This window comes from Neofelis nebulosa, chromosome 2, assembly GCF_028018385.1.
Source record: "Neofelis nebulosa isolate mNeoNeb1 chromosome 2, mNeoNeb1.pri, whole genome shotgun sequence".
Taxonomy (NCBI): domain Eukaryota; kingdom Metazoa; phylum Chordata; class Mammalia; order Carnivora; family Felidae; genus Neofelis; species Neofelis nebulosa.
Genome location: NC_080783.1, coordinates 28,005,894 through 28,028,418, shown reverse-complemented (window position 1 = coordinate 28,028,418; position 22,525 = coordinate 28,005,894). Strand labels below are relative to the sequence as shown.

Sequence of the window (22,525 nt, the reverse complement as noted above, 5' to 3'; positions counted from 1 at the left end):
TCATGAACTGCGAGAGCCGGTAACGTGAGCCGAAGTTGGATGCTTAACTGATTGAGCCACCCACTGTCAGCTTTTTATTGCATTTCGATGGATAAGAATGATTCACATTATTGTCAGTATTCTATAGCGTGTGGAGTTATAACATAGAATTGTTGGAACTTTTGGAAGTGAGAAGACTTTCTCATTCCAGTGATAAGAAAATGAAGTATCAGGTGCACCACATTTGTAAGACAATAATTTTTTGTGGCTCTGGAACTGTGGTTTTGACTCTTGTTGATATAAAATTAAACAGTATTTATAATGCTCCACAGTTCATCGTATGGAAACCAAGACCCATTACACATTTTTTCACTAGTTTGGGTATTTAGTGAGGGGTGTGTGTGTGTGTGTGTGTGTGTGTGTGTGTGTATGTATGTGTGTCTACTTATCTTTCAATCAAAAGCTTGGGACGGGGTGGGGGGGCGCCTGGGTGGCTCAGTTGGTTAAACATCCAACTTTGGCTCAGGTCATGATCTCACAGTTGGTGAGTTCAAGCCCCACATCAGGCTCTATGCTGATAGCTCAGAGCCTGGAGCCTGCTTCAGATCTGTGTCTCCCTCTCTCTCTGCCCCTCCCCTGCTTGCATTCTGTCTCTCCCTCTCAAAAATAAATAAACATTAAAAAAAAAAAGCTTGGGACAGGAATGTTCGGTAAAACTTAAAATGCTACTTGGTTCTCACTGCCTATTTGCTTGTCAATTTATTCATGAAAATTCTTTTTCATATCTCAGATGCTGGGAACTTAGTGCTGGAAACATCAAGTGGATTTATCAAGCTCCAATCTTAGCAGCTATCGGGGTGAGTGTAAAAAGCCTGTGTAGTAGAAAGAAAGGAATAGGATGCATAATTAAGTTGCTGCTAAAACTGAGAGAGAGTGTGTCTGTCTCTTTCTTCTACAAAGAGTGTGTCTGTCTCTTTCTTCTACAAAGGTTTAGGAGACTCGCACATTACAGCAATAGCTGTTGGGAGAGTCTGGGCTAGGATCATACCAGTACTTGTGGCTGATGCTGAGATCCATGCAGAAAGCACAGACCTTGCTTTAATCAGCTAGCGCATGGTTAAATTCCAGGGCTTCAAGATATCTGTGACCATTTACATGTTCAAGGAGTTGGAAGGTCCTAAAACTCTTCTCTCTTTACATCTGTTATATTATAGCTCCACTTTACTGTTCTGATCACCTGGTAGTAAGTAGGTCAGGAGGAGAGGACAAATAGTGGGAGAACAGAGGAATTACTGGGAGAAAGAAAAATGATAGGATGCTTCATTATAAAGCATTGACTAAACCTCTTCCTTGGCATAATGTCTTCCAGTAGTTAAGAGGATGCTATGTGGAGACATATTCCACAGAATCCTGTCTGATATGTAATAGAAAAAGACTGGAGTAGGCAATGTGTATTGCATGGACCTTATCTGCCTATAATATTTCACGGGTGTATTGTATCTGTGTTGTGAAAGAAAACAAAGTTACACTTCTTTGTGTCTGACAAAACTCACCAAAATGTTTACTCTTGACTTCCCTTGAAGGCTTTATCGCTTCTCTGTGGTTTGATGAAGAAATTATACCATCTCATGTTTTCTTGTGTTAATTCAAGATTATAAACATCTTAATACAATGACTTATGTTCCCATATTAACTGTGAAATCATTTGAAAGTAATGTAGGAGTCTAATTCTTAATGATTTTCTTTTTTTTTTTTTGTCTTTCTTTGTTCTCCAGTTTCTTACTTTTCTCATTTTGTTTTCTGTAGCACAATGCATCACCCAGTTTGTCATTATGTTGCCACACTGGATACAGAGGGACAGCTATTAATGGGACTGAGGTTTTGTAGTATTTATCCAGAGTCAGAGAAAAGCTTGTTTATCTCATAGGAAAAATGCAGAAAGAAAAATAGAAAAGATTGAAAAGGACTCTTCATTTCAAAAGCCCATTGGTGTAAGTGCTTATGGAGGAAATAAAATGTAGAACACTTTTAGAGAAGCCGGTTTGTATCCTTGCGAAAACAGCATGTTAGCAAAGTAGAACAGATTCTATGTCATAGGAGAAGCTATAAACAGACTGTGGGTAAATGAACGAATGACTTACATTTATAAACTCTTATCATTTAATTTTAATTTTAATGAAGGGCTGCTTTCTTAGTCTGGGGATAAACCACCCCATCAAACCATTTGGTGGTAAACTATATCCCTGGGGGAACATGAATGAAGTTAAAGATACAAATTAACTTTATGAAGTAGGGTCTGGTGTTTACCACTCTGATTTCCCTTTTATCTGCTAATACTCTATCCTCATCTGTGCTTCCCCACCTTTCATTTTCTTTCCTCCTAGTTCCTCCTCTACAGGGTTCGCTCATCCATCACTTACCATCCTCTTTTTAAGGGGTCTTCTTACTTTTAGTGTCTTCAGTGCTTTGTACTAGAATTGTGAAATAAGAGATAATTAAACATTATATGAAAATGTAGGTGAGTTTAAGAACATCAAGTTTGAGTTTTCATTTGCTGGAAAGAAAAGACCTGTGAAAAGTCTAAGAGATTCTCGCAAAATTAATAACTGAAGCAGAGGACAGTGGAGAAAAGTAAATCATAGGACGTCTTCCATTGAAACCGTTGATTTAAAATTTTTTTAATGTTTATTTATATTTTAGAGAGAAAAAGAGAGAGAGAGAGCGCACAAGCAGGGGAGGGGCAGAGACAGAGGGAGATGCAGAATCCAAAGCAGGCTCCAGGCTGTCAGCACAGAGCCTGACCAGGGGCTCCAACTCACAAACTGTGAGATCATGACCTGATCTGGGACGCTTAACTGACTGGGACAAAGTGGGACACTTAACCAACTGAGCCACCCAGGCACCCCCCAAACCATTGATTTTTTAGCCAAATCTTTGTGTTTTTGTGTTTGTTTGTTTGCAGATCTTAGTTACAACGTCAACATGGATGAGAAGTTTATTTGCTGAGGTTTCTAAACTGAAAAGTAAAACAGTAAAGTTAGGTGATTATGGAGGTTCTTAGAAGATTCCCCATTGGGGAAAGAGAGCTAGAAATGATGGTACACTCAATGCATTTTGAAGAAAACTTAGGGGAAGCCACTTTCATATTCTCGAACTAAAATTATGACAGCTCCAAAGCAAGAATTTTTAAATGTTTTTCCAATGTCACAACACCCATTTATTCTCATGAATCAGAGAAGATTCAAGAGAAGCTTTCTGTTCTTTGAGCGACCATTTTGTTTTAGTATTACAATTCAGTTATCACAGTTCCCTTTAAGATCCTCTCATTTCACTGTAGAACCAGTCTGTAAGGAAAGAGGTGTGCCTGAACCTCGTCCTCGTGTTCTGAGTGACAAGGCTCCCTCCTCTCAGTTCCTCAGCGTCCTGAAACTGGGAAGCATGACAAATAACAGCAAACACTGCACAGTGCTTACCTTGCAGTGGGCACTGTTTTAAGTGCTTTATTTACATAGATTTATCTAATCTTCTAGAAGAGGAAACTGCCCGAGGTCACACAGCTAGTAAGTGATGGAGTAAGTGGCTGGTAAGTGGGGATTCTAACTTCAGGCCCACTGTCTCTACCCAATGAACTCCTTGCACCTATAATAAAACCTAACGTTCCTGATAGTCTAGAGAAGCCCCCGGTCACTCGTGCCTGCACCATTTACATGCAGTACCTCAGCCACATTGTTTTCCTTTCAGATCCTTGAACTTGTCCACCTCTGCCTCCTCAGGGCTCTCCCACATTCTGCTCTGTACCCCTGGAAGGTGGGGGTGTGCTTTCTTCCATTCCTCACTTTAAATGCCACTTCTTCATTGTGGCCTCCTTGATGCCTCCAGTCTAAATTAGGTCACACCTGTCATAACCCACAGAGCAAGGTGAGGTTTTTTTCCTTCTCAAGATCATCACAATGTGTGAAGCTCCTAGTTGTTGAGCGTCCATCTTGCCCTCTAAGCTACAAGGATTATGTGATCAAGAACCATATTTTCCCTAAACTTCTATATTTCTAGTGCCTAGCAGGTTTCCTGGTGCAGAGTGGCCACTCAATAAATATTTGTTGAAAAAATAAAACCGGTGTGCTAAGTAGATGCCCTGGGGAACTGGTAAGAGGCAAGAAGTGAAATGAGAGCACCAAGCAAAGTGCTGTGTAATTACAGAACCTCTGCATTTCCCGTGACCTTTTCATTTCCAGAGAAGGTAACTAGAGTCCACGCAGATAAAGGTCACAGATAGTGTGACAAAATAAGACTAAGCACGGTTTTGACCATGTTCTTGTCACTTGCACTCCAAAACGTGTCAAGATTGTTTCTTGAATTTATGGTAAAGGTCTTCCAATTTTGAAGGCAATATTTATAGTTTTTATATATTAACTTTGGATAAAATATTTGTCTTTCAAACTTGCATTGCATATGGCAGGGTTTTATGTAATTAGATATGCTCCATATACGCTATCAGAAATTATTTGCCAAGAATTTTAAATATAGGTTGGATCCCTCACTTAATTCTGGCTTTGGATACTGGAATAGCAGAGATTCTATTAATTGGAATTTTGTGTATCTGGGAGTAAAATCTGGGAGCAAATGTGATCAGAAGTTCTAAGCTATATATAAAGCAAACTGAATTTAAGAGAAGATAGGAGTTTATAGAGAATAAGCATTTATAGGTTCTAACTTGAAGAAGTCATATCGAGAGAATCGAATTTTAGAGATCATCAGACTTTAGTATAAATTTAGGATGAACCACTGTATTTTGGAATCACACAATCTAAAATTATAGCACTGTTGTTGGCTTTGTCTTGTTCACAAGTGTTAAAACCATGTTTAAGAGAACATCAGAAAACATTCATTTTTTTGTTCTGATAATAAACATCTGCCAATATAACAATTTGTTTTTCACCTGCAACACGCTGTTGATTTGAGGATGATTAAGAAAAAATTCTTCTGTATAACATCAAACTCTGAGAGGAATACTTCCTGGTCGACAGCAGAGACGCAGCGTTGTTTTGGTGCTGGGCCTTCCAGAACATCGATGGAAGGAAGAAGAGGGCACGCAGGGCAGCATGGTCTAGAAAAAGTGGTAAAGGTGAAGTTGGCAGATGTAATCCATCCTGACCAAGGGGGCCACCGCCCCCGGAGACAGGAGGACCTACATTCACACAGGAGGCTAAGGGGCAGACTCCTAACCCTGGAGACGCTGCAGGGCAAGTGTGCTCGTGGCAAGCTCCCAAGGCAAAGAAGGATGGGCCAGGTCAAACAAAGTCCATATTCTTCCCACATTTGCTCATTAAATACTTCGGTTTGTCTCCTTCAGGGCTGGAGAGAGTGAAGGGGAGAACGAAAGTGCACGTCAGTTGAGCAGCGCCCCCTGGCAGGGACAATCGGGACCAGGAGAAAGCACCCCTCCCCCGCATGTGTCCAAAGGCAGAGATGAAAATTGCAGGGGCCCAGAGATGGGTTTATAGAGGTTTTACAACAGTGGGCTTTCCTATACATAAATTCTGACTTCTTTCTCTGACGATGTGTTTTATGATAGACACGTAGAAGTGAACACTCTACATGAAAGGGGGATATGCTGATTTCCCAGAATATAACTAGGGCTTGGAGAGGGCATATCTCACGCAGTCAATTATTCATTCACTCATTTAACAAGTCCCGATTAAACACCGAGAACATTGCGGGTGCTGGGTGAGGCAATGGCCGTGATACGGTGAGGCGACAGACACCATTTCCTCCTGAAGCTTAAGCAAAGTGCGTGAGGCAAACATTTAAACGTGACAAGTGCTGGGGTGAGGTTGGAACAGCTTCTGAGGAAAGCTGACATTCAGCCTGAAGCCTAGGAAAATGAGCTACCCTCGTGAGGGAGGGGGAGCAGAGGGAGTGAGAGAAGGATCCCGGCCAAGAGGGCTCTGGGAACAAAGTCTCAGAGATAGCCTGCGGGGCCAGAGGTTTCCAGGCTGAAGTTTTGAGTTCTTTGTTTCAATTCAACTGTGCGTCACTTTGAATCCATCTTTAAATTTTTAATTGAGAGAGAATCTAATGTTTACATTTGCATTATTTAAAAACCACATTTGCATAAAATTGATTCTATATGTGACTGGTTTTAATGCTGATGAGGGGGGCATTTTATTCATCTTCTCGGTTTTGGTTTTTTCTTTGTTTTATCTGTGCTTTGCCTGAAGTAGACCTTTAAGCAAAATTTTACAAGAGGTTCACATGAAAGATGCGAGGACTCTCTAATTTTCTCTTAGAATCGTGTCTTCATCCTCTAAAATAAAATTGAAGAATGTCACCAGGACGCTTCTTCTTGGTCTCGTTCTTTTATCATTCCATTTGCCCCGCGTATAACGTCATTTTTCCGTCTACAGGCTCAGACCTTCCTTTGGCGCAGGGACTTCTCCCTCTTGTATTTTTATTGGTTTGTTCAATTTATCATTATCTTTTCTGCAGAAAGAGAAATAAATCTGCATGATAACTTGCAATTCCCTGTTGTCCACACAAGCACCTCTCCCCTTATCGTGTGGGTGGGTCTCTGTTCTTTACCTTCCATGTGGGAAGCGTCTTCAGTGGTCTTCCACATTGCTGGATATGTTCTCCTGCTTTGTTAGATCTGCTGTTTGCTGTTTCTAATACTGATTTTAAGACTTGATTATATCTTATTTTATTTAATTCATTTATTTAAAAAATTTTTTAATGTTTATTTTTTGAGACACACACACACACACACACAGAGTCAGGGATGAGTGGGGGAGGGACTGAGAGAGAGAGAGAGAGAGAGAGAGAGAGAGAGACACACACACAGGATCCGAAACAGGCTCCAGGCTCTGAGTCGTCAGCACAGAGGCTGACGTGGGGCTCGAGCTCATGAACCGTAAGATCATGACCTGAGCCGAAGTCAGATGCTTAACCAACGGAGCCATCCAGGCTCCCCAAACTTGATTATAGTTTAGATTCTTTACAATCTTTTCTTAATCCATCCTGCTCTTTAAGTTTCTGTCTCCATCTCAATCTGCGGTAACTCAACTCTACTTTATGGACAGTACGGTGCAGTGGTTGAGTGCATGCTATTGCGTCCAGGCGGCAAGGGCCTCAGGAGGCCTCTGCCACGTGCTGGCTGTGTGACTGGGAATAATTTGTGTAAACTGTTACTCAGATTCCTCATCTGTAAAATGGGGCAATAATATGCCTATCTCCTGTGAAGACTGAGTCACTTCGCATAATACACTTAAGTGGTCAATAACTTAGTTTCTAATTACCCTTTATTCTATACTTTCCTAAATTATTCAGAGTAATTATTTGGAATTTCACCCAACTATTGTCGCAGTATCGGCATATTTCGTTAGCTGATCTTTTAAGGCAGCACGTTTTACTCAATCTTAGTTTTTCTTAATTCTTTCCATAATCCACTTCCTTGTCCTTAAATGCATCATCTTAGTTATTAAACTGATGTTTTGGATGTGTGTATTTTCTGTAGTCAAATTCTTCGGAGTTTTCAGTATTTATTTAGTGTGGTCCGCTGGCCAATTCCTGGTCGTGAGCTTTTTTTTTTTTTTTTTTTAATTTTTTTTTTCAACGTTTTTTATTTATTTTTGGGACAGAGAGAGACAGAGCATGAACGGGGGAGGGGCAGAGAGAGAGGGAGACACAGAATCAGAAACAGGCTCCAGGCTCTGAGCCATCAGCCCAGAGCCTGACGCGGGGCTCGAACTCACGGAACGCGAGATCGTGACCTGGCTGAAGTCGGACGCTTAACCGACTGCGCCACCCAGGCGCCCCGAGCTTTTTAATATGGATGGAGTTTAAGGTTGGCCTGCCTGAAGCCATCTACAATTTTTCCTTTTCCAGGAAGAGGAAATGACAAGTGATAGTCCCCAGTTGGCATTGCTTCCATAGCTCTGCCAGCTCTAGTTCCTATCACTTCGTCCTTTAAGGGTAATTACACAGCATCGCTTCTCACCAGTTTGACTCCCAGCTGCACTGTATCGCCCGGGGCTGTAGTCATAGGGAGAGTAGAATTAATGGGGCCTGACATGAGTGGCTGTTCACAAAGTAGCACTCATGTGACATCTGTGAGCAGCTCTCACCCTCTTATTGAAAAAGATTTTGTGTCTTAGGCACCGGCGTGGCTCAGTCGGTTGAGCATCTGACTTTGGCTCAGGTCATGATCTCACTATTGTGGAGTTGGAGCCCCTCATCAGGCTTGCTGCTGTCAGCACAGAGCCTGCTTGGGAGTCTCTGTCCCCCTCTCTCTACTCCTCCCCTGCTCATGCATGCTCTCTCTCTCTCTCTCTCTCTGTCTCAAAAATAAACAAACATTAAAAAAAAAAAAAGAAAATGATTTTACGTCTGGAGCCAGGTGTTGCGGTGGGTGAGGATGAATGGAGGTCCTCAGCTCTCATGTTTTGCATTTTTTTTTTTTTATCCTCCTGAAGAGAAGGTATAAGATAGCGGTTAAGAATTCACAGTACAGACTCACACAGACCTGGGTCAGATTCCCCTGATAGCTGGGTAGCTTAGGTCAAATCAATTGATCTCTTTGGGCTGGAGTTTCTTCATCCGTAATAAAGGGACCTATGCTTGTCCCATATTCCTGTGAGCATTTAAACTCAGGTGTTCAATAAATGGCAGCCCTTACTGGCCTGAAAAATCCTTATTCTTCCACCAGCTCACAGTGCACCTGTGTCCTTCCTCCAGGGTATGGGGCTCAAGTCTCAGCCCCTAGTTCTTATAAGAAGTGTGAAATCAGTGAGAGGTGAGAGCATAGTCAGTAGGTAGGGTGACAAAGAAGGTGGCAGGGGGCTGAGGGCTGATGGAGACGATCAGCTGGACCCAGGAGAGGGGCACATGAATCACCCCACAACCCAAATTCTTCGAATTCCAGAAATGGTTGAAAACTCGGCAAGACAAGTTTTATTTTCCAAGATCCAGAACTTGATCGGTCCTCTCTTCCTGCTGTTCATCTGCCGCTAACACAAGCCCACTCTTGGCAACCCACATTACCGTTATTCCTAAGTAGTGACACTTTCTGGACTGCAGGCATCTCCAGGGCCTCAGGCTTCTACTTCCCTATGACCCTAGACCTGGAGATCTTTTCTTTTTCTTCATTTTGGATCTCTTCTCTGATTCTTGTGGCCCTCAGACATAAAAGGGCTTATCCTACCAACACCTCCCCAACATTTTTAAAACCAGAACTTGATTGTCTCTGGGGTTCTCACACCTGTAATATTTCAAATTCAATCTAACTGCCTCCAGTGGGGGCCTATTCTTAGACAGCATCTTGTTTTGTGTGTGCCTGAGAAGTGTTTTTAAAATATTGTTTTAATTGAAGTGTACATAACATACAGTGTTAATTTTAGGCGTACAACTTAATAGTTTAACAATTATGTACATTACTCATTGCTCATCAAGATAAGTGTGCTCTTAATCCCTTTTATCTATTTCATCCATGCCCCGCATCATTTGCTTTTTTTTTTAAACCTACATACTTCACTCAATACTTTTCATATGTCATAAGAAGGACAGCATCCCCCAAACAACTCTATTATTCCTCTCCCTAAGATCTATACAGAAGCTGGGAACTCATTTCAAAAAGGGCAGGTAGTTACATTTGTATAACTATTATCCTTTATTCTGCCAGTCTGCCACAGGACTTCATCTGAACTTGGGTTTGGAAATTCCTTATGGATTCTGGCAGATCATCCTTTGGCATTTTTAGTTTCCAGTGCTGTTGAAACTTTTTATCTCTGTGTTTTCATGAGGGCAACTCAAGAATCACTAGCTGTCCAGTATCTTATCTCAGAGTCCCTCTTTCACATATATGGAATGGGTAATTTATGGTTTTTGAACACAAAGAAGTTCAATTTGTATAACTTTTTATAAACATCTTGATGGCTAAGTTAATAATTCTTTGTAATATTACCTTCTCTTTCAGCTCAATTTTATTCTGTTTCTGAATACGGTTAGAGTTCTGGCTACCAAAATCTGGGAGACCAATGCAGTTGGGCATGACACAAAAAAGCAATACAGGTAATTCCAGGACAGGCATCTACCAGAGGAAATATTTTGGTTACTATTTAGAGTAAAGAACAGGTATTGATTGATCTGAAATGTCTCTGAGAGATGAATTTGTGAATATGAATTTTCATTTGGTTTAGTTATGCCATTTATCAGAAATGCATATATATATTTTAGGCAAATCTAAGTAATCCAGAACCTTCCTAATGTGCTTACATTTTAATTACTAAGTATAATTTTTTTTTTTTTATCTGTTCTTAGCAGATTGGGATTTTCCCATAAACAATGTGACTACCCAGAAAATCTCTTGTTGATGATCTTAGCAGACAATTTTATCTGTGTTCTTTTTTTTTTCAATGTTTATTTATTTTTGAGAGACAGAGAGAGAGAGCAAGTGGGGGAAGGGCAGAGAGAGAAGGAGACAGAATCTGAAGCAGGCTCCAGGCTCTGAGCTGTCAGCACAAAGCCCAACACAGGGCTCGAACCCACCAGCCGTGAGATCATGACCTGAGCTGAAGTCGGATACCTAACCGACTGAGCCACCCAGGGGCCCCTCTGTGTTCTTAAGATAATATGTCATAACAGAAAATATCAAGAAGGTGGGTTTGCTGTATCGTTTCCAATCTGTCCATCAAACTGGCCCCTACCAAATATAAATTTTTAAGAACGTTCAAATACACTGAGCAAGACACATTATTCAGTCTTTCATGAAGAAAAGGGCAAATCGAGTGTTTATGATCATTATCAAGCTATCTTAAGGGTATTCCCACTTTTCCCAATGACAGTTTTGGGAGTCCCGAATAATAACAGCCTCTATCCAATTGTACACACATCCAGTGGTCAGGTGGATGTGGATTGATCTTTATAATCCCAAAGTAATAACCACTTCTTTCTGTCTTGGACTGTTAGGAAATGCTGTCTGAGACACAGAAAGGAAGAAACCATAGTCAGTATTTTGGTTCAGTGTCACAACTGTTCTCGAAGCCCTTTGTTGAATTATTTCCCTCTACTGTGTAGGCAACTTTCACTGTCAGGCAGAAAAGATGACGGGTATAGACTGGAGTCTGGGATAAGACACACACTGAACAAACCAGTAGCTGCAGGCTCCAATTATTTTTAATGTGCTGCAAGCGGTATTATTATAATATAAATTGTGCCTAAGAGTTTACAGTGAAGGACCTTTGCCATACTAATATAGCCTGTCTCCTGTCACATCCCACTGATGAAGACAAAGGCCAGGGGATGACAGAACAGTGGAAAATGTAAATAGCTCTTCAATTTTCTCCATAAAGTGGAAAAGTACAAAGGTTTTTGAAAGCTGCTTATTTCTCTAGTTCTGAATAAAAGCTCCTTATTTTTATAGTTCTAAATGATGTGAACTTGAACTCTCAGTTAAAAGTTACCAAAGAGACTTGAGAAAAAATTCTGGAGAGAACAAAGGGTGAATTATCTTAAAACATAGTTTGAATAGGCAATATTTTGAGTTCATGCATGGGGGAGTATTTCTCAAAACAATGGAAGAGAAAAATTCATCAAGGATTAAAATAATCTATTCAGAATTCAGAACATATTTTTAAATAATCTGGGGCCCAGAAGTGTTTTAAGTTTGAAGTGATTAATTTGAACAGAGTCTAGACTAAAGTCAGGTAGTCAGGGAAAGTATTTTCCAGCCACATACATTTTTTTTTTTAATAACTGAAACACCCTTCGTATTCTTACTAGTGCCCAAAGTTCAAAATGTGGTGAGGAAAGGCTCTGTCTTTCTTTTTATTTACCACATCAGTTATTTTAAAACAAGACTGGTGTGTAGAAAATTAAATAATATATCAGATTTAACAGCAAGGCTGATGCATTTTTTGTTTTTAAAAAATTTTTTTTAATTGTTTAATTTCGAGAGAGAGAGAGAGAGAGAGAGAGAGAGAGAGAGAGCATGAGCAGGGGAGGGGCAGAGAGAGAGGGAGACACAGAATCTGAAGCGGGGTCCAGGCTCTGAGCTGTCAGCGCAGAGCCTGAAGCACGGCTCAAACTCACAAACTGTGAGATCATGACCTGAGTTGAAGTCAGATGCTTAACTGACTGAGCAACCCAGGCACCCCTGCATTTTTTGTTTTAAATTACAACTCAATCCCCTTGCAAAGTAAGAAAAGATTGCCAGAAGTGGAAAAACATGAGCTATGAGAAATGCAAGATTGAATGGACAAGAACATTGGAATGTTTTGGCTAATTTGACTTTCCATTCAATGTTAGACAAAGATCGTATTTATTATTTATTATTTTTGGAATAAATTCAACCAATGTCTATTATGCAGTATGATAGTAAAGAGGGCAGATTTTAAGGCTGAATCTTGTACTCATTGTCTGACTTTAGGCGAATACTTTGTTTTTCCAAGCCTCTGTCCTCATCAGGCTATGGGATGATAACAGCTCTTACATGGTTGGCAGAATAAAAGGAGGCAGCCAGTATAGTATGTAACAGGGGCGTCATAGGCAACAGCTTCATTGACTGAGTGCCCTTTTTGTGCCACACAAGAATTCAAAGTATAAGAAGACATGGTTTCTGTGTGCAAAAAAATTTGTGTGAGTGGTGAGAGAAAGAGATAGAGAGAGAGAGATTAATTTAATTAAACAAAGTGAGGACAGTACCAGTAGAGATGCACTTACAAAGTGTTAGGTATATAGATAAAAGGAGAAGATTAATTCAAGCTCAAGAGGGATCAAAAAAGGCTTAAGGGAAATAGTAGTTTTTTTCAAAAAGCTAAGTTGACTCTGACAAGGAAAGTAGAGATCTTCCAACACTTTTCACCTGGGGAGAGAGCTGTTGCAAGAATTGAGTATCTATTTTCTGAATAGGACACTGAGTCCCTCGGACCCTTCGATTCCTTTACATTCCTCTCATGGCTTTGCCCTTGGAGGCAGAGCCGCCACCGTGTTTTCAGCAAGCCAGAAGGCCACGTTCAGTTGGTGCATCCCTGATCATCTCACTAGGCAGCTGTGCCTTTTCAGAGAGCTGGGCTGCGAAGACGTGAGTGACCAGATGGACGCCGAACAAATCAGTGCCCAGGATTGCTGAATGATTTGATGTGAGTGCGAAAATCCATCTTTATAAGCGAACAAATGACCCATGTATCCATCGGCCTGGTACATGCCCCTGCTTCAACTTACCCCTGGCACTGGAGGATAAATTTTCAAAGAGGATGTAATCATAACTTTTATACAAATATAAATGAACACACTTCAAAGATTTTATTGAAGTCATTAATGAAGGAACTGGTAAGACATTACACACGCTTAAAAGGGAATCATGAAGGCTGAAATGAATTTACAAATGGATGCAAATTAGTAAAACTTGTTAATATCCACAGGGCTAAAATTAGTGACATTCCACTGGGCACAATTTACATTTCTGTGGACAGGAATTATTTGCACTACTATGGTAGGCCAATTTCTAAGATGCATACTCCACCTTCCCCAGCCCCTCCCTGCCCTGCCAAGATTACCTTCCCCCTGGTGTACATGCCTCTATAATCATCCTCCATACCCCTTCTTGAGCAAGACCTGCGATAGGACAGTTTCTCCCTTGCTTAGGTTACATTACAAGGCAAAAGTGATGGGGTAGTGACTCCTGTGAGTGACAGCCTGGAGAGAGATCCTCCTGCTGGCTTTGAAGAAGTAATCCCACATGTTGTGAAGGCATATGGCTAGGACCTGAGGACAGTCTGAGGGCAGCTTGTAGGAACTGAATGATCCCTGGCCAATAGCCAGCTCCCAGTCCTACAACTTCAAGGAGCTGAGATCTGCTAGCAGTATGCATGAACTTGGAGAAGAGCCCTGATGTCCAGATGAAAACACAATCCTGGTGGCTGACACCTTGATTTTGGCCTTGTGACACCCTGAGCAGAAGACCTATGTACATCATGCCTGGACGTGGGGTATATAGAAACTGAGAGTGAATAAATGGATATTGTTTATGTCACTAAATTTGTGATAATATGTTACATAGCAATAGAAAATAAATTCAATTATCATGTTTGCTGCAAATTAACTTTTACCTCTACAGAACTGTAAAAGAGCCTAGTCATAGAAAAAGAGAAAAAAACAGATGGCTGAGCTAGCAGGATTCCCACTAAATTGCAGTCTTTGACAACTGTTTCTTGCTCTGCTTTGAACCAAACTGTCCCTAAAATTTTATATTCGTGCTCATTTCACAATGTGTTGAACTTCTTTCTTCCCCCTTCCCTTCCCTTCCCTTCCCCTCCCTTCTCCTCCCTTCTCCTCCCTTCTCCTCTCCTTTCTTTCCTCTCTCCTCTCCTCTCCTCTCCTCTCCTCTCCTCTCCTCTCCTCTCCTCTCCTCTCCTCTCCTCTCCTCTCCTCTCCTCTCCTTTCTTTCTCTCTCTTCTTTCTTTCTTTCTTTCTTTCTTTCTTTCTTTCTTTCTTTCTTTCTTTCTTTCTTCTTCTTTCTTTCCTGTTTTAACCTAGTTTATGGCTCCTAGTCACACACAATAGGAACAATCAAAGTTAGCTTGAGTTTGAGAATATCTCCAGGGGGATTTATCCATTCATTTTAAAAATATTTTTTTAATTTAATGTTTATTTATTTTGAGAGAGAGAGAGAGAGTGAGCAGGAGAGGGGCAGAGAGAGAGAGAGACACCCACAGAATCTGAAGCAGGCTCCAGGCTTTGAGCTGTCAGCACAGAGCCCCACGCAGGGCTCAAACTCACGAGCTATGAGATCATGACCTGAGCCGAAGTTGGACACTCAATGGACTCAGCCACCCAGGTGCCCCTATTCAATCATCTTAAAAGAGGAAATGCAACTTCCTTTTCAGGGTCATGTTAAACAAGACTTGTAAAGTTCTGCAAATGTAGTTAGTGCTGTCCCCCTTTATCTGATTAGACTGAATTCCAATGTCATGAAGTTACTCACAGTGTCTTGCTCATTTATGCAGTGATGGAAAAGGATAGTCACTTGTCAGGATTCAGGAGGACAGGCATATCCCAAGGAGCCTCTGAAAGTTGAAAGGTTTAGTTAGGTCAGAGAAATCCATGGTCTTACCATGGATGCTGCCTTGAATGAAACAGACTTAAGGTAGAATTTTCAAACTAAGTAGACTGTAGATGAGTCAAAGTATGAAGTGTGGGGCTAGAACAGCACAGGGGAAAGCCCATAGGCCACTGGGGAAACTGTGAGCCTGAGGCAGAGCAGACGGCTCTGAGACAAGAGGAGCAGATGGTCTAGGCACTACTGAGAGATACAAGAGGCAGAGGAGAATGAGATGGGACACATATGCAACTCTAAATGTCTAAGTTAGGCTTTTGAATATGATTTTGTGGGACACCCAGGTCCTGCAGGAACTGATAAGATGGTTATGATAGGAAAGTGGATGTGTCTGGAAGATGATCCCTATGAAAGCCTTAGACTATTATAGCTCTTATAAACTTCTGGGCTCTGTTACCTCATTTTAGAGGAAAGAAAACCGAATCCCAGTCACTTAGGAAGTTAATGGCAAATCTGGAACCTGAATCCAGTTCTGTTTAGTTTCAGTCCATTGTGATCTCTGCTTATCCACACTGTCTATTTCTAAGAAGGAAACTAGGTAAGTATATACATAAGTAAACAAATAAAGAAGGAAGGAAGGAATGAAGGAAGGAAAGAAAGAAGGAAGGAAGGGAGGGAGAAAGAAAAGTAGCTGGAGGAAAGACCAGTAAGAAAGGGAGAAGGTTACAATTGTTTGAGATTACTGGGGCATAAATGATTTCCAAAGAAGGGAATATTTGAGGAATAAGAAAGAAGAAGCCAGGGGCGCCTGGGTGGCTCAGTCGGTTAAGCATCTGACTTCGGCTCAGGTCATGATCTCGTGGTCTGTGAGTTCGAGCCCCGCGTCAGGCTCTGTGCTGACAGCTCAGAGCCTGGAGGCTGTTTCAGATTCTGTGTCTCCCTCTCTCTCCAACCCTCCCCCGTTCACGCTGTCTCTCCCTGTCTCAAAAATAAATAAACGTTAAAAAAAAATTAAAAAAAAAAAGAAAGAAGAAGCCAGATTTGGCAGATTCTTGGATAAAAGTACAAAAGAACCCCCTCCCCCCCAAAACCCCAAAGCCAAACACCAGAAAATGATGTGCTGGGGTGTACTAGTTATCTACTGTGCAAATGAATTACCACAAACATAAGTGGCTTAAAACAAAACCAAAAAAAAAAAAAAAACTTGCTATTTTAACGTTTCTGTAGGTCAGAAATCTGAGCATGGTTTACATGGACCTCCTCCCTCAGGATCTCTTATAAGGGTCAACTGAGATGTCAATCAGGGCTATAGGCTTATCTTAAGGTTGGACTGGGGAAGAATCCGCTTCCAAGTTTATGAGATTATTGACAGAATTCAGTTTTTTCTTGGCTGATGCCACCCCACCCTGCCACATGGGCCACTCAGTAGACTAGCTCACAACATGGTTGCTTGCTTCATTGGACCAAACAAGGGAGAGGCTTTGCTATTAAGATGAAAGTTACAATCTTATGAAATGTAATCACAGAAGTGACATCCCATCATTTTGCCTGTAGTCTGTCAATTAGAAACAAGTCCTAGGTTTCTGTCTACACTCAAAGGAAGGGGATTAACAAGAATGTAAATATTAGGTGGGGAATCACTGGGGGCCATTTTAGAGTCAACCAACATACTGGAAACCTGGGGTTCCTCCAGATACACAAGAAAATATATATGAAAAAGTAGTTAAGGGAAATAAAGTCAAATTGCTTAGCTTGCAAAATAAAGGTACAAAACCTAGAACTGTAGATAATTTGTAGAATATTTACAGACAGCAAAAAACATTGACCATATGCAGCTTATAAGAAAATATGAAATGATTAATGGAGATCCAACTGATAAAGAAACTAGGGAGTAGTTAATTTTATTTTAATTAATTAATTAAAAAATTTTAGTGTTTATTTATATTTGAGAGAGAGAGAGAGAGAGAGACTGAGCAGAAGCAGGAGAGGGGTGGAGAAGGAGATAGAATCTGAAGCAGGCTCCAGGCTCTGAGCTGTCAGCACAGAGCCCAGAGCCTGAGGCAGGGAGTGAGCTCTTGAGCTGAGCTGTGAGGTCATGACCTAAACGGAAATTAAGAGTTGGACACTTAACTGATTGAGCTACCCATGTGCCGTGGGAGTAGTTAATTTTAAAATGAACAAAACAAATCAAAATGTGGTCTGTGGAAAGTGAAGATAATTAACATGAATGGAAGTAATACTCGTTTAAGTCTCAAACATAGAAGTTAAAGTAAATTTAGGGCAGCAACAAAGGGCATTTCATAGCTTTATGAAAACAATATCTGTTAATCCAGGAGAGTAGAAATGAGATTAGAGAGAATTAAGGGATAATAATCATGGGAAGTGAGAATAAACAATTTGATTTAGTATAAAAAATTTAGCTTTTAAAAAAAGTACTATTTCCCTTAAGCCTTTCTCAGTCCCTCTCGAGCTTGAATTAATCGTTCCCTTTTTTCTATTTAGTATAAATGTGACAGGAAGAGGAGGGAGGGGGGAAAAATATCTAGCAGAAGCCATGGGATCTAAAGAGACAGGGAAAAAGTCAGCCTCTCCTAAGCTTGATTTTTTCCTGCAAGCCATCTCCACGGACTGGCACTCTAAGTTGGTTAATAAAAAGGCTTCTTTCAGGAAACTGGCCAAATCGACCCTGGTCCTGGTGCTGGTCTTTGGAGTGCACTACATCGTGTTCCTGTGCCTGCCCCACTCCTTCGCCGGGCTGGGCTGGGAGGTCCGGATGCACTGTGAGCTCTTCTTCAATTCCTTTCAGGTAGACAGCTCCGGCTCTTGCATTGTGGTACCCCCCCCCCCCCCACAACTTTTTTCTCTGCTCCTCTCTCCCGCTTTCATGCACCTGTCTCCCGGGGGGCCACGGAAGGGCGTTATTCTCTGGAGCCTATGCTTTTAACCTCTGCCCACAGCAGGAGCTGCTTCTCACCAAGTCTGGGCAGTGAGACAAGAAAGCATATTGCTGTAAAATATGGAACACGTACAGAGCAGGGACTTCTGCGTGTGTGTATGGAAAATAAACGAAAGTCAAAGAAAAAGAAGGCAGGGAGGAGGCACAAAAGGGAAAGGGAGACAAAAAAGGAGAAGTAGCTGCTACCCGTTTTATCTCATTTGAAAATACAATTACTGTCATCGCTTACATGGCTTACTGCGGACACCTCCCTCCTCCGGGGCACTCGCTCGCTGCCACCTCCAGTCGCCTTAAATCTAGTCCCCGTATATAGTCTGGAGGATCTTAAAAATAAATTTGATCATGTCACCCATCTACCCGAAGTACCCAGAGTTTTCCCATTGCACTCAGAATAACATCCAAATGCCATTTGCTGGTGTGCCCAGCCCTATGTGGCAGGGATCCTGCCCGACTGTGACCTCGTGTCACACTGTGCTCCCTGTCACCCATTGAGTTTGAGTCACGCTCCTGCTTCCACACTCTCTGTTCCTCAAACTCATTCCTATCTCAGGGGCTCATACTTGCCGTTGCCTTTGTCTGGAGGGCTCTCCCCACAGCATCCCCAATATTCACAAGGCCTGGCTTCTTCTTGTCACTCAAACCAGCTTAAATGCTATCTCTTCAAAGCGCTCTTCATTGAGTTACCCATTCAATATACCTTCTCCATTCCTCTCTTTCACATTTTGTCTGCATAGCCCTTTTTATCTTACAATTTTCCAGCGTGGCTAGGTGTTTATGTTTTATCCATCTGTATTTCCTTCTAGAATGTAAGCTCTAAGGGAACAGGGACCCCATCTGTCTTGATTAAATTGTTCACCCCTGGCATGCTGAGCAGTTTGCACTGTAGAGGCTCAATAAATACTTTTGAATGAGTGACACAAAAGTTTCTTTGTCTTTTTGCCATATGATAGCCTATGTGTGTAGTTTCCAGCATTCACAATGTATAAATACCTCGTACTCACCAGGTGCTATTCTGTGATCCTTGAGTGACAACATACATGAAGCTAATAAAATGGGAATCAATTCTTTATGGATCTTACAGTGTTTTATTCAGTTACTTGTTTGGTTCAGCTGACACCAAGGAAGGATCTCAGACAAATATAACATAAACTTAAAGATTTGGAAACATCAGGAGAGAGTAGTTCATATAATTTTCTGAAGGAATCATACCACCACCCACTTTTTCAACTCACATATTTTGACACAAGACACGTCAGCGCTGTGATCTTCATGAATTGTCAGCATGCTAACGTTCTGTTTTGTTCCCCAGGGTTTCTTTGTGTCTATCATCTACTGCTACTGCAACGGGGAGGTAGGTTTGAAGAGCCCCGGACACCCCACACCCCATAGGTGTAGGTCCGAGTCAGCTTGTAAATGGCCATCACGGGGTGGCCTGGATCTCTTCAGGATCCCCAGGAGTGGCAGGAAAAAATGAGCAGGGAGAAAGGGGATATTTCGATCATAAACTATTTTGAGAAAGCAAGAATGAATGGAAATAAGCTAAAGTCTTCCTCTTCTAGCACTTTTCAATGTTAATTCAGTTGCAAACCCTGATATCAGAAACAAAAACAAAAACCCAAACACCATGCAACTCGTTGGAATGTAAACTGATACTTGGAAGGATGGTTAATTTCATATTCCAGTTAATACATAAACTTACATTCAACTTCAAGTCCTATGAGAAGCTAAAAAATAAGTTTTCTTGGGACAAGTCCATGAGAATATTTTGATATTTTAAAAACCACACGATGGTGACGGGACACTTTTAGTTCATTGAAGGGTTGGCTGGAGAGCATTAGCCATGCTGTTATCAGCTTACCAGGTTTCCACTGCTTTCCATGGAAATTCCAACTAAGCTCTCTTCTGGTAAATGGTAATAGCAGGGGAACTGAAACCTCAACCACAAGATTGGGAGCAAGAGCCCCACCCTATTAAGAAGTCATTTGCAGTGCCTGTTTTTCGTGGTACGGGCTTCTTTCCCATTTTTTCCTCCCTCAGTATGCCTGTGCAAAGTCACAGTATTACATTTCAAGTTGAGTACCTTCCATGCCATTCCTCGGGCACAGCTGGCACTATTTACGCCCCCCCCCCTCCTCTTCCACCCAGAATCCTCTGTTCCCTTTCCCACAAGTCAGATGTTTCTATGGGCTGCATTTCAGCTTATATTAAAATACTGATCTTGGACAAGACCCTTTACCTCTCTCGGAGCCAGTAATAACATGTAGAGGTTTTCTGAGGTGGAGGGAGAATATGTACATCATTCCCTGGCACACAATGGAAACTCGGCGATTACTATCGCTGAAGGGCAAATATCCGTCTAACAAGGCTTCAGGCTCCCTGATGGTTTCTGACGCACAATATTTCCTGTGACTTAGGTTCAGTCCGAGGTGAAGAAGTTGTGGGGCCGGTGGAATCTCTCCATCGACTGGAAAAGGACGCCCCCATGCGGCGGCCACCGATACGGCTCCGTGCTCACCACCTTGACCCACAGCACCAGCAGCCAGTCGCAGGTGGCTGCCAGCGCTCGCATGGTGCTCATCTCTGGCAAAGCCACCAAGACAGCCGGCCACCAGCCCGACAGCCACGTGACGTTACCCGGCTATGTCTGGAGTAACTCGGAGCAGGACTGCCTGCCACACTTGATCCACGAGGAGACCAAGGAAGGTAACGCCAGGCGAGGAGATGAGATTCCAATGGCAGAGTCTCCCAGGCCGTTGGAATTCAACCCAGACCCTGAAGGAAGCAGAGGAGAAACGGAGGATGTTCTCTGAGTCAACATCTGTGACTTTAAAGAGCTGGTCCCTCTGGTTGTGTGAGAGAAGCTTGGCTGGCATTCCTCTGCTTGTGCCCCAGAACTGAAAATTCAGGGTTCAAAGTGTTATTTCACAAAAATTTTCAGGTTGCATGAATTTGATCCTATAAATCCTAAAGACACAAAAGAAGAAGTGTCAGTGGAGTAGTTTATTCTCTTATGTTGGCATCAAGTTCTCTTCCAAATTGCTGTGCGACAAATTGCTCTGTGATTGTTCATTTTTCTGCTGCTCTTGGGTAGAAAACGTTTCACTCCCTTGGCTCTGGTTTTCTCTCATAAATATCACCCTAAGTATGATAGAGATCATTCAGTATGTGTCGTTTCCCTTTTCAGATATGAGCATTCTGTTTTTCTCTTTCTCATTTTAAGGTACTCCTACCATTGCATTTCTTTGGGGGATGCAGGGGAGCCATTAGGGTCTGAAGATGTACGTTGAAACGTGAGCTAAGAACACACACACACTGGAAAATAAGGGGCTGGGCTTTGATAAGATAATACATTTGTGACATATTTGTTTCTTTCTAGGAACAAGGAGAATTACTCAAAAAAGTATTGCACATATTCCTTCTTTTGAATGTCTCCTTTGTGACCAGCCAAATCTCAGGTCTTCTTCACTCCTCTGTAAAGCTTGACATGTCACACGGTTTTCCCCGTTAGTTTGTGTCTGCAGGCTGATTGTGTTTGTAATCGTTTGTATCGCTGGTAAGGCACACAGCATCCGTGCCTTTTGTTCTTTGTTCTGTTGCTACATTCCAAATGGCATGTGGGATAAATTAAAAGTTTGTTTTAAAAATACATTTTGGGTGAATTGTAAAAATTTTCCCTCGGCATCTAACTTTGTTTTGAGAACCAACCCAACGTTCCTTCTTCAAATCGATGGAGACTGGCATGTACCTCCAGCACATCCCTGAACTTGAAACCTCAGTATATTGCAGCAGTGAAACATTGATTGAGTGTATGTTAGGTACCCAGCATCCCGTTGGTTTTTATTTACAAGCATTAACTTAATTTAATCCTCACTACAAACTTAACGGTTAAGTTGTATCACTGTCACCCTTATTACAGATGGCAACGTGACTCACCGAGGTGGACTAACTTGCCCACAAGTGGCACAGCTAGTCATGACAGAATGTGGCTTCAGATACAGATCTACGGACTTGAACCCCGGTTCATGACCATTATGCTCCACTGTAACCAATACATACGTTGCCCATTAACCAATCAAAACATTCAATTAATTTCTTTTGGGTAGAGAGTGCTTAAGAACCCTTATTATGTCTTAGCCTCTGAACTTCATGAAGTTTCCACTCTAGTGGGGGAGACAAAGGTATGTAGGACATGAAAATATTACAGAGCAATGTGTTTCTAAGTGAAACAACACAGGTCAAGCTGATCTATCTCATTTTGCTGAATGATTTACCCAACATGCCACTAGTGTCATGATGAATAAGGTACGCTGAGGTCCACACACATTTTTCAAAAATATACTTTCCTGCTATGTTCATTCTTGCCTTCCTCTTCTGTGCCACACAGAGGTAATTTCCTTCTCATCCTGTTTATGGAGGTGCCATTTGCAGATTTAATTTATTTGAGTCTATGCTTTAATGTCACACGCCATGCTGTCTCCTTGTCAGGAGAGAACCATCATGGGCTGAGAGATTCAGTTCTATGGCTAGTTTTCTGTAAGTCTTTA

At 41.7% G+C, this 22,525-nt stretch overlaps 1 protein-coding gene across 1 annotated transcript in view; it reads left to right on the top strand.

The window, feature by feature from the left end:
* Positions 1 to 21,627, top strand: part of PTH2R (parathyroid hormone 2 receptor) — an 84,057-nt gene extending 62,430 nt beyond the window's left edge. The window contains exons 9-13 of the mRNA XM_058707035.1: positions 770 to 836; positions 9,947 to 10,041; positions 17,693 to 17,831; positions 19,291 to 19,332; positions 20,396 to 21,627. Coding sequence (XP_058563018.1) covers positions 770 to 836; positions 9,947 to 10,041; positions 17,693 to 17,831; positions 19,291 to 19,332; positions 20,396 to 20,791 — 739 coding nt within the window. The 3' untranslated portion in view covers positions 20,792 to 21,627. The remainder of the gene's footprint in view (positions 1 to 769; positions 837 to 9,946; positions 10,042 to 17,692; positions 17,832 to 19,290; positions 19,333 to 20,395) is intronic.
* The last annotated feature ends 898 nt before the right edge of the window (positions 21,628 to 22,525 follow it).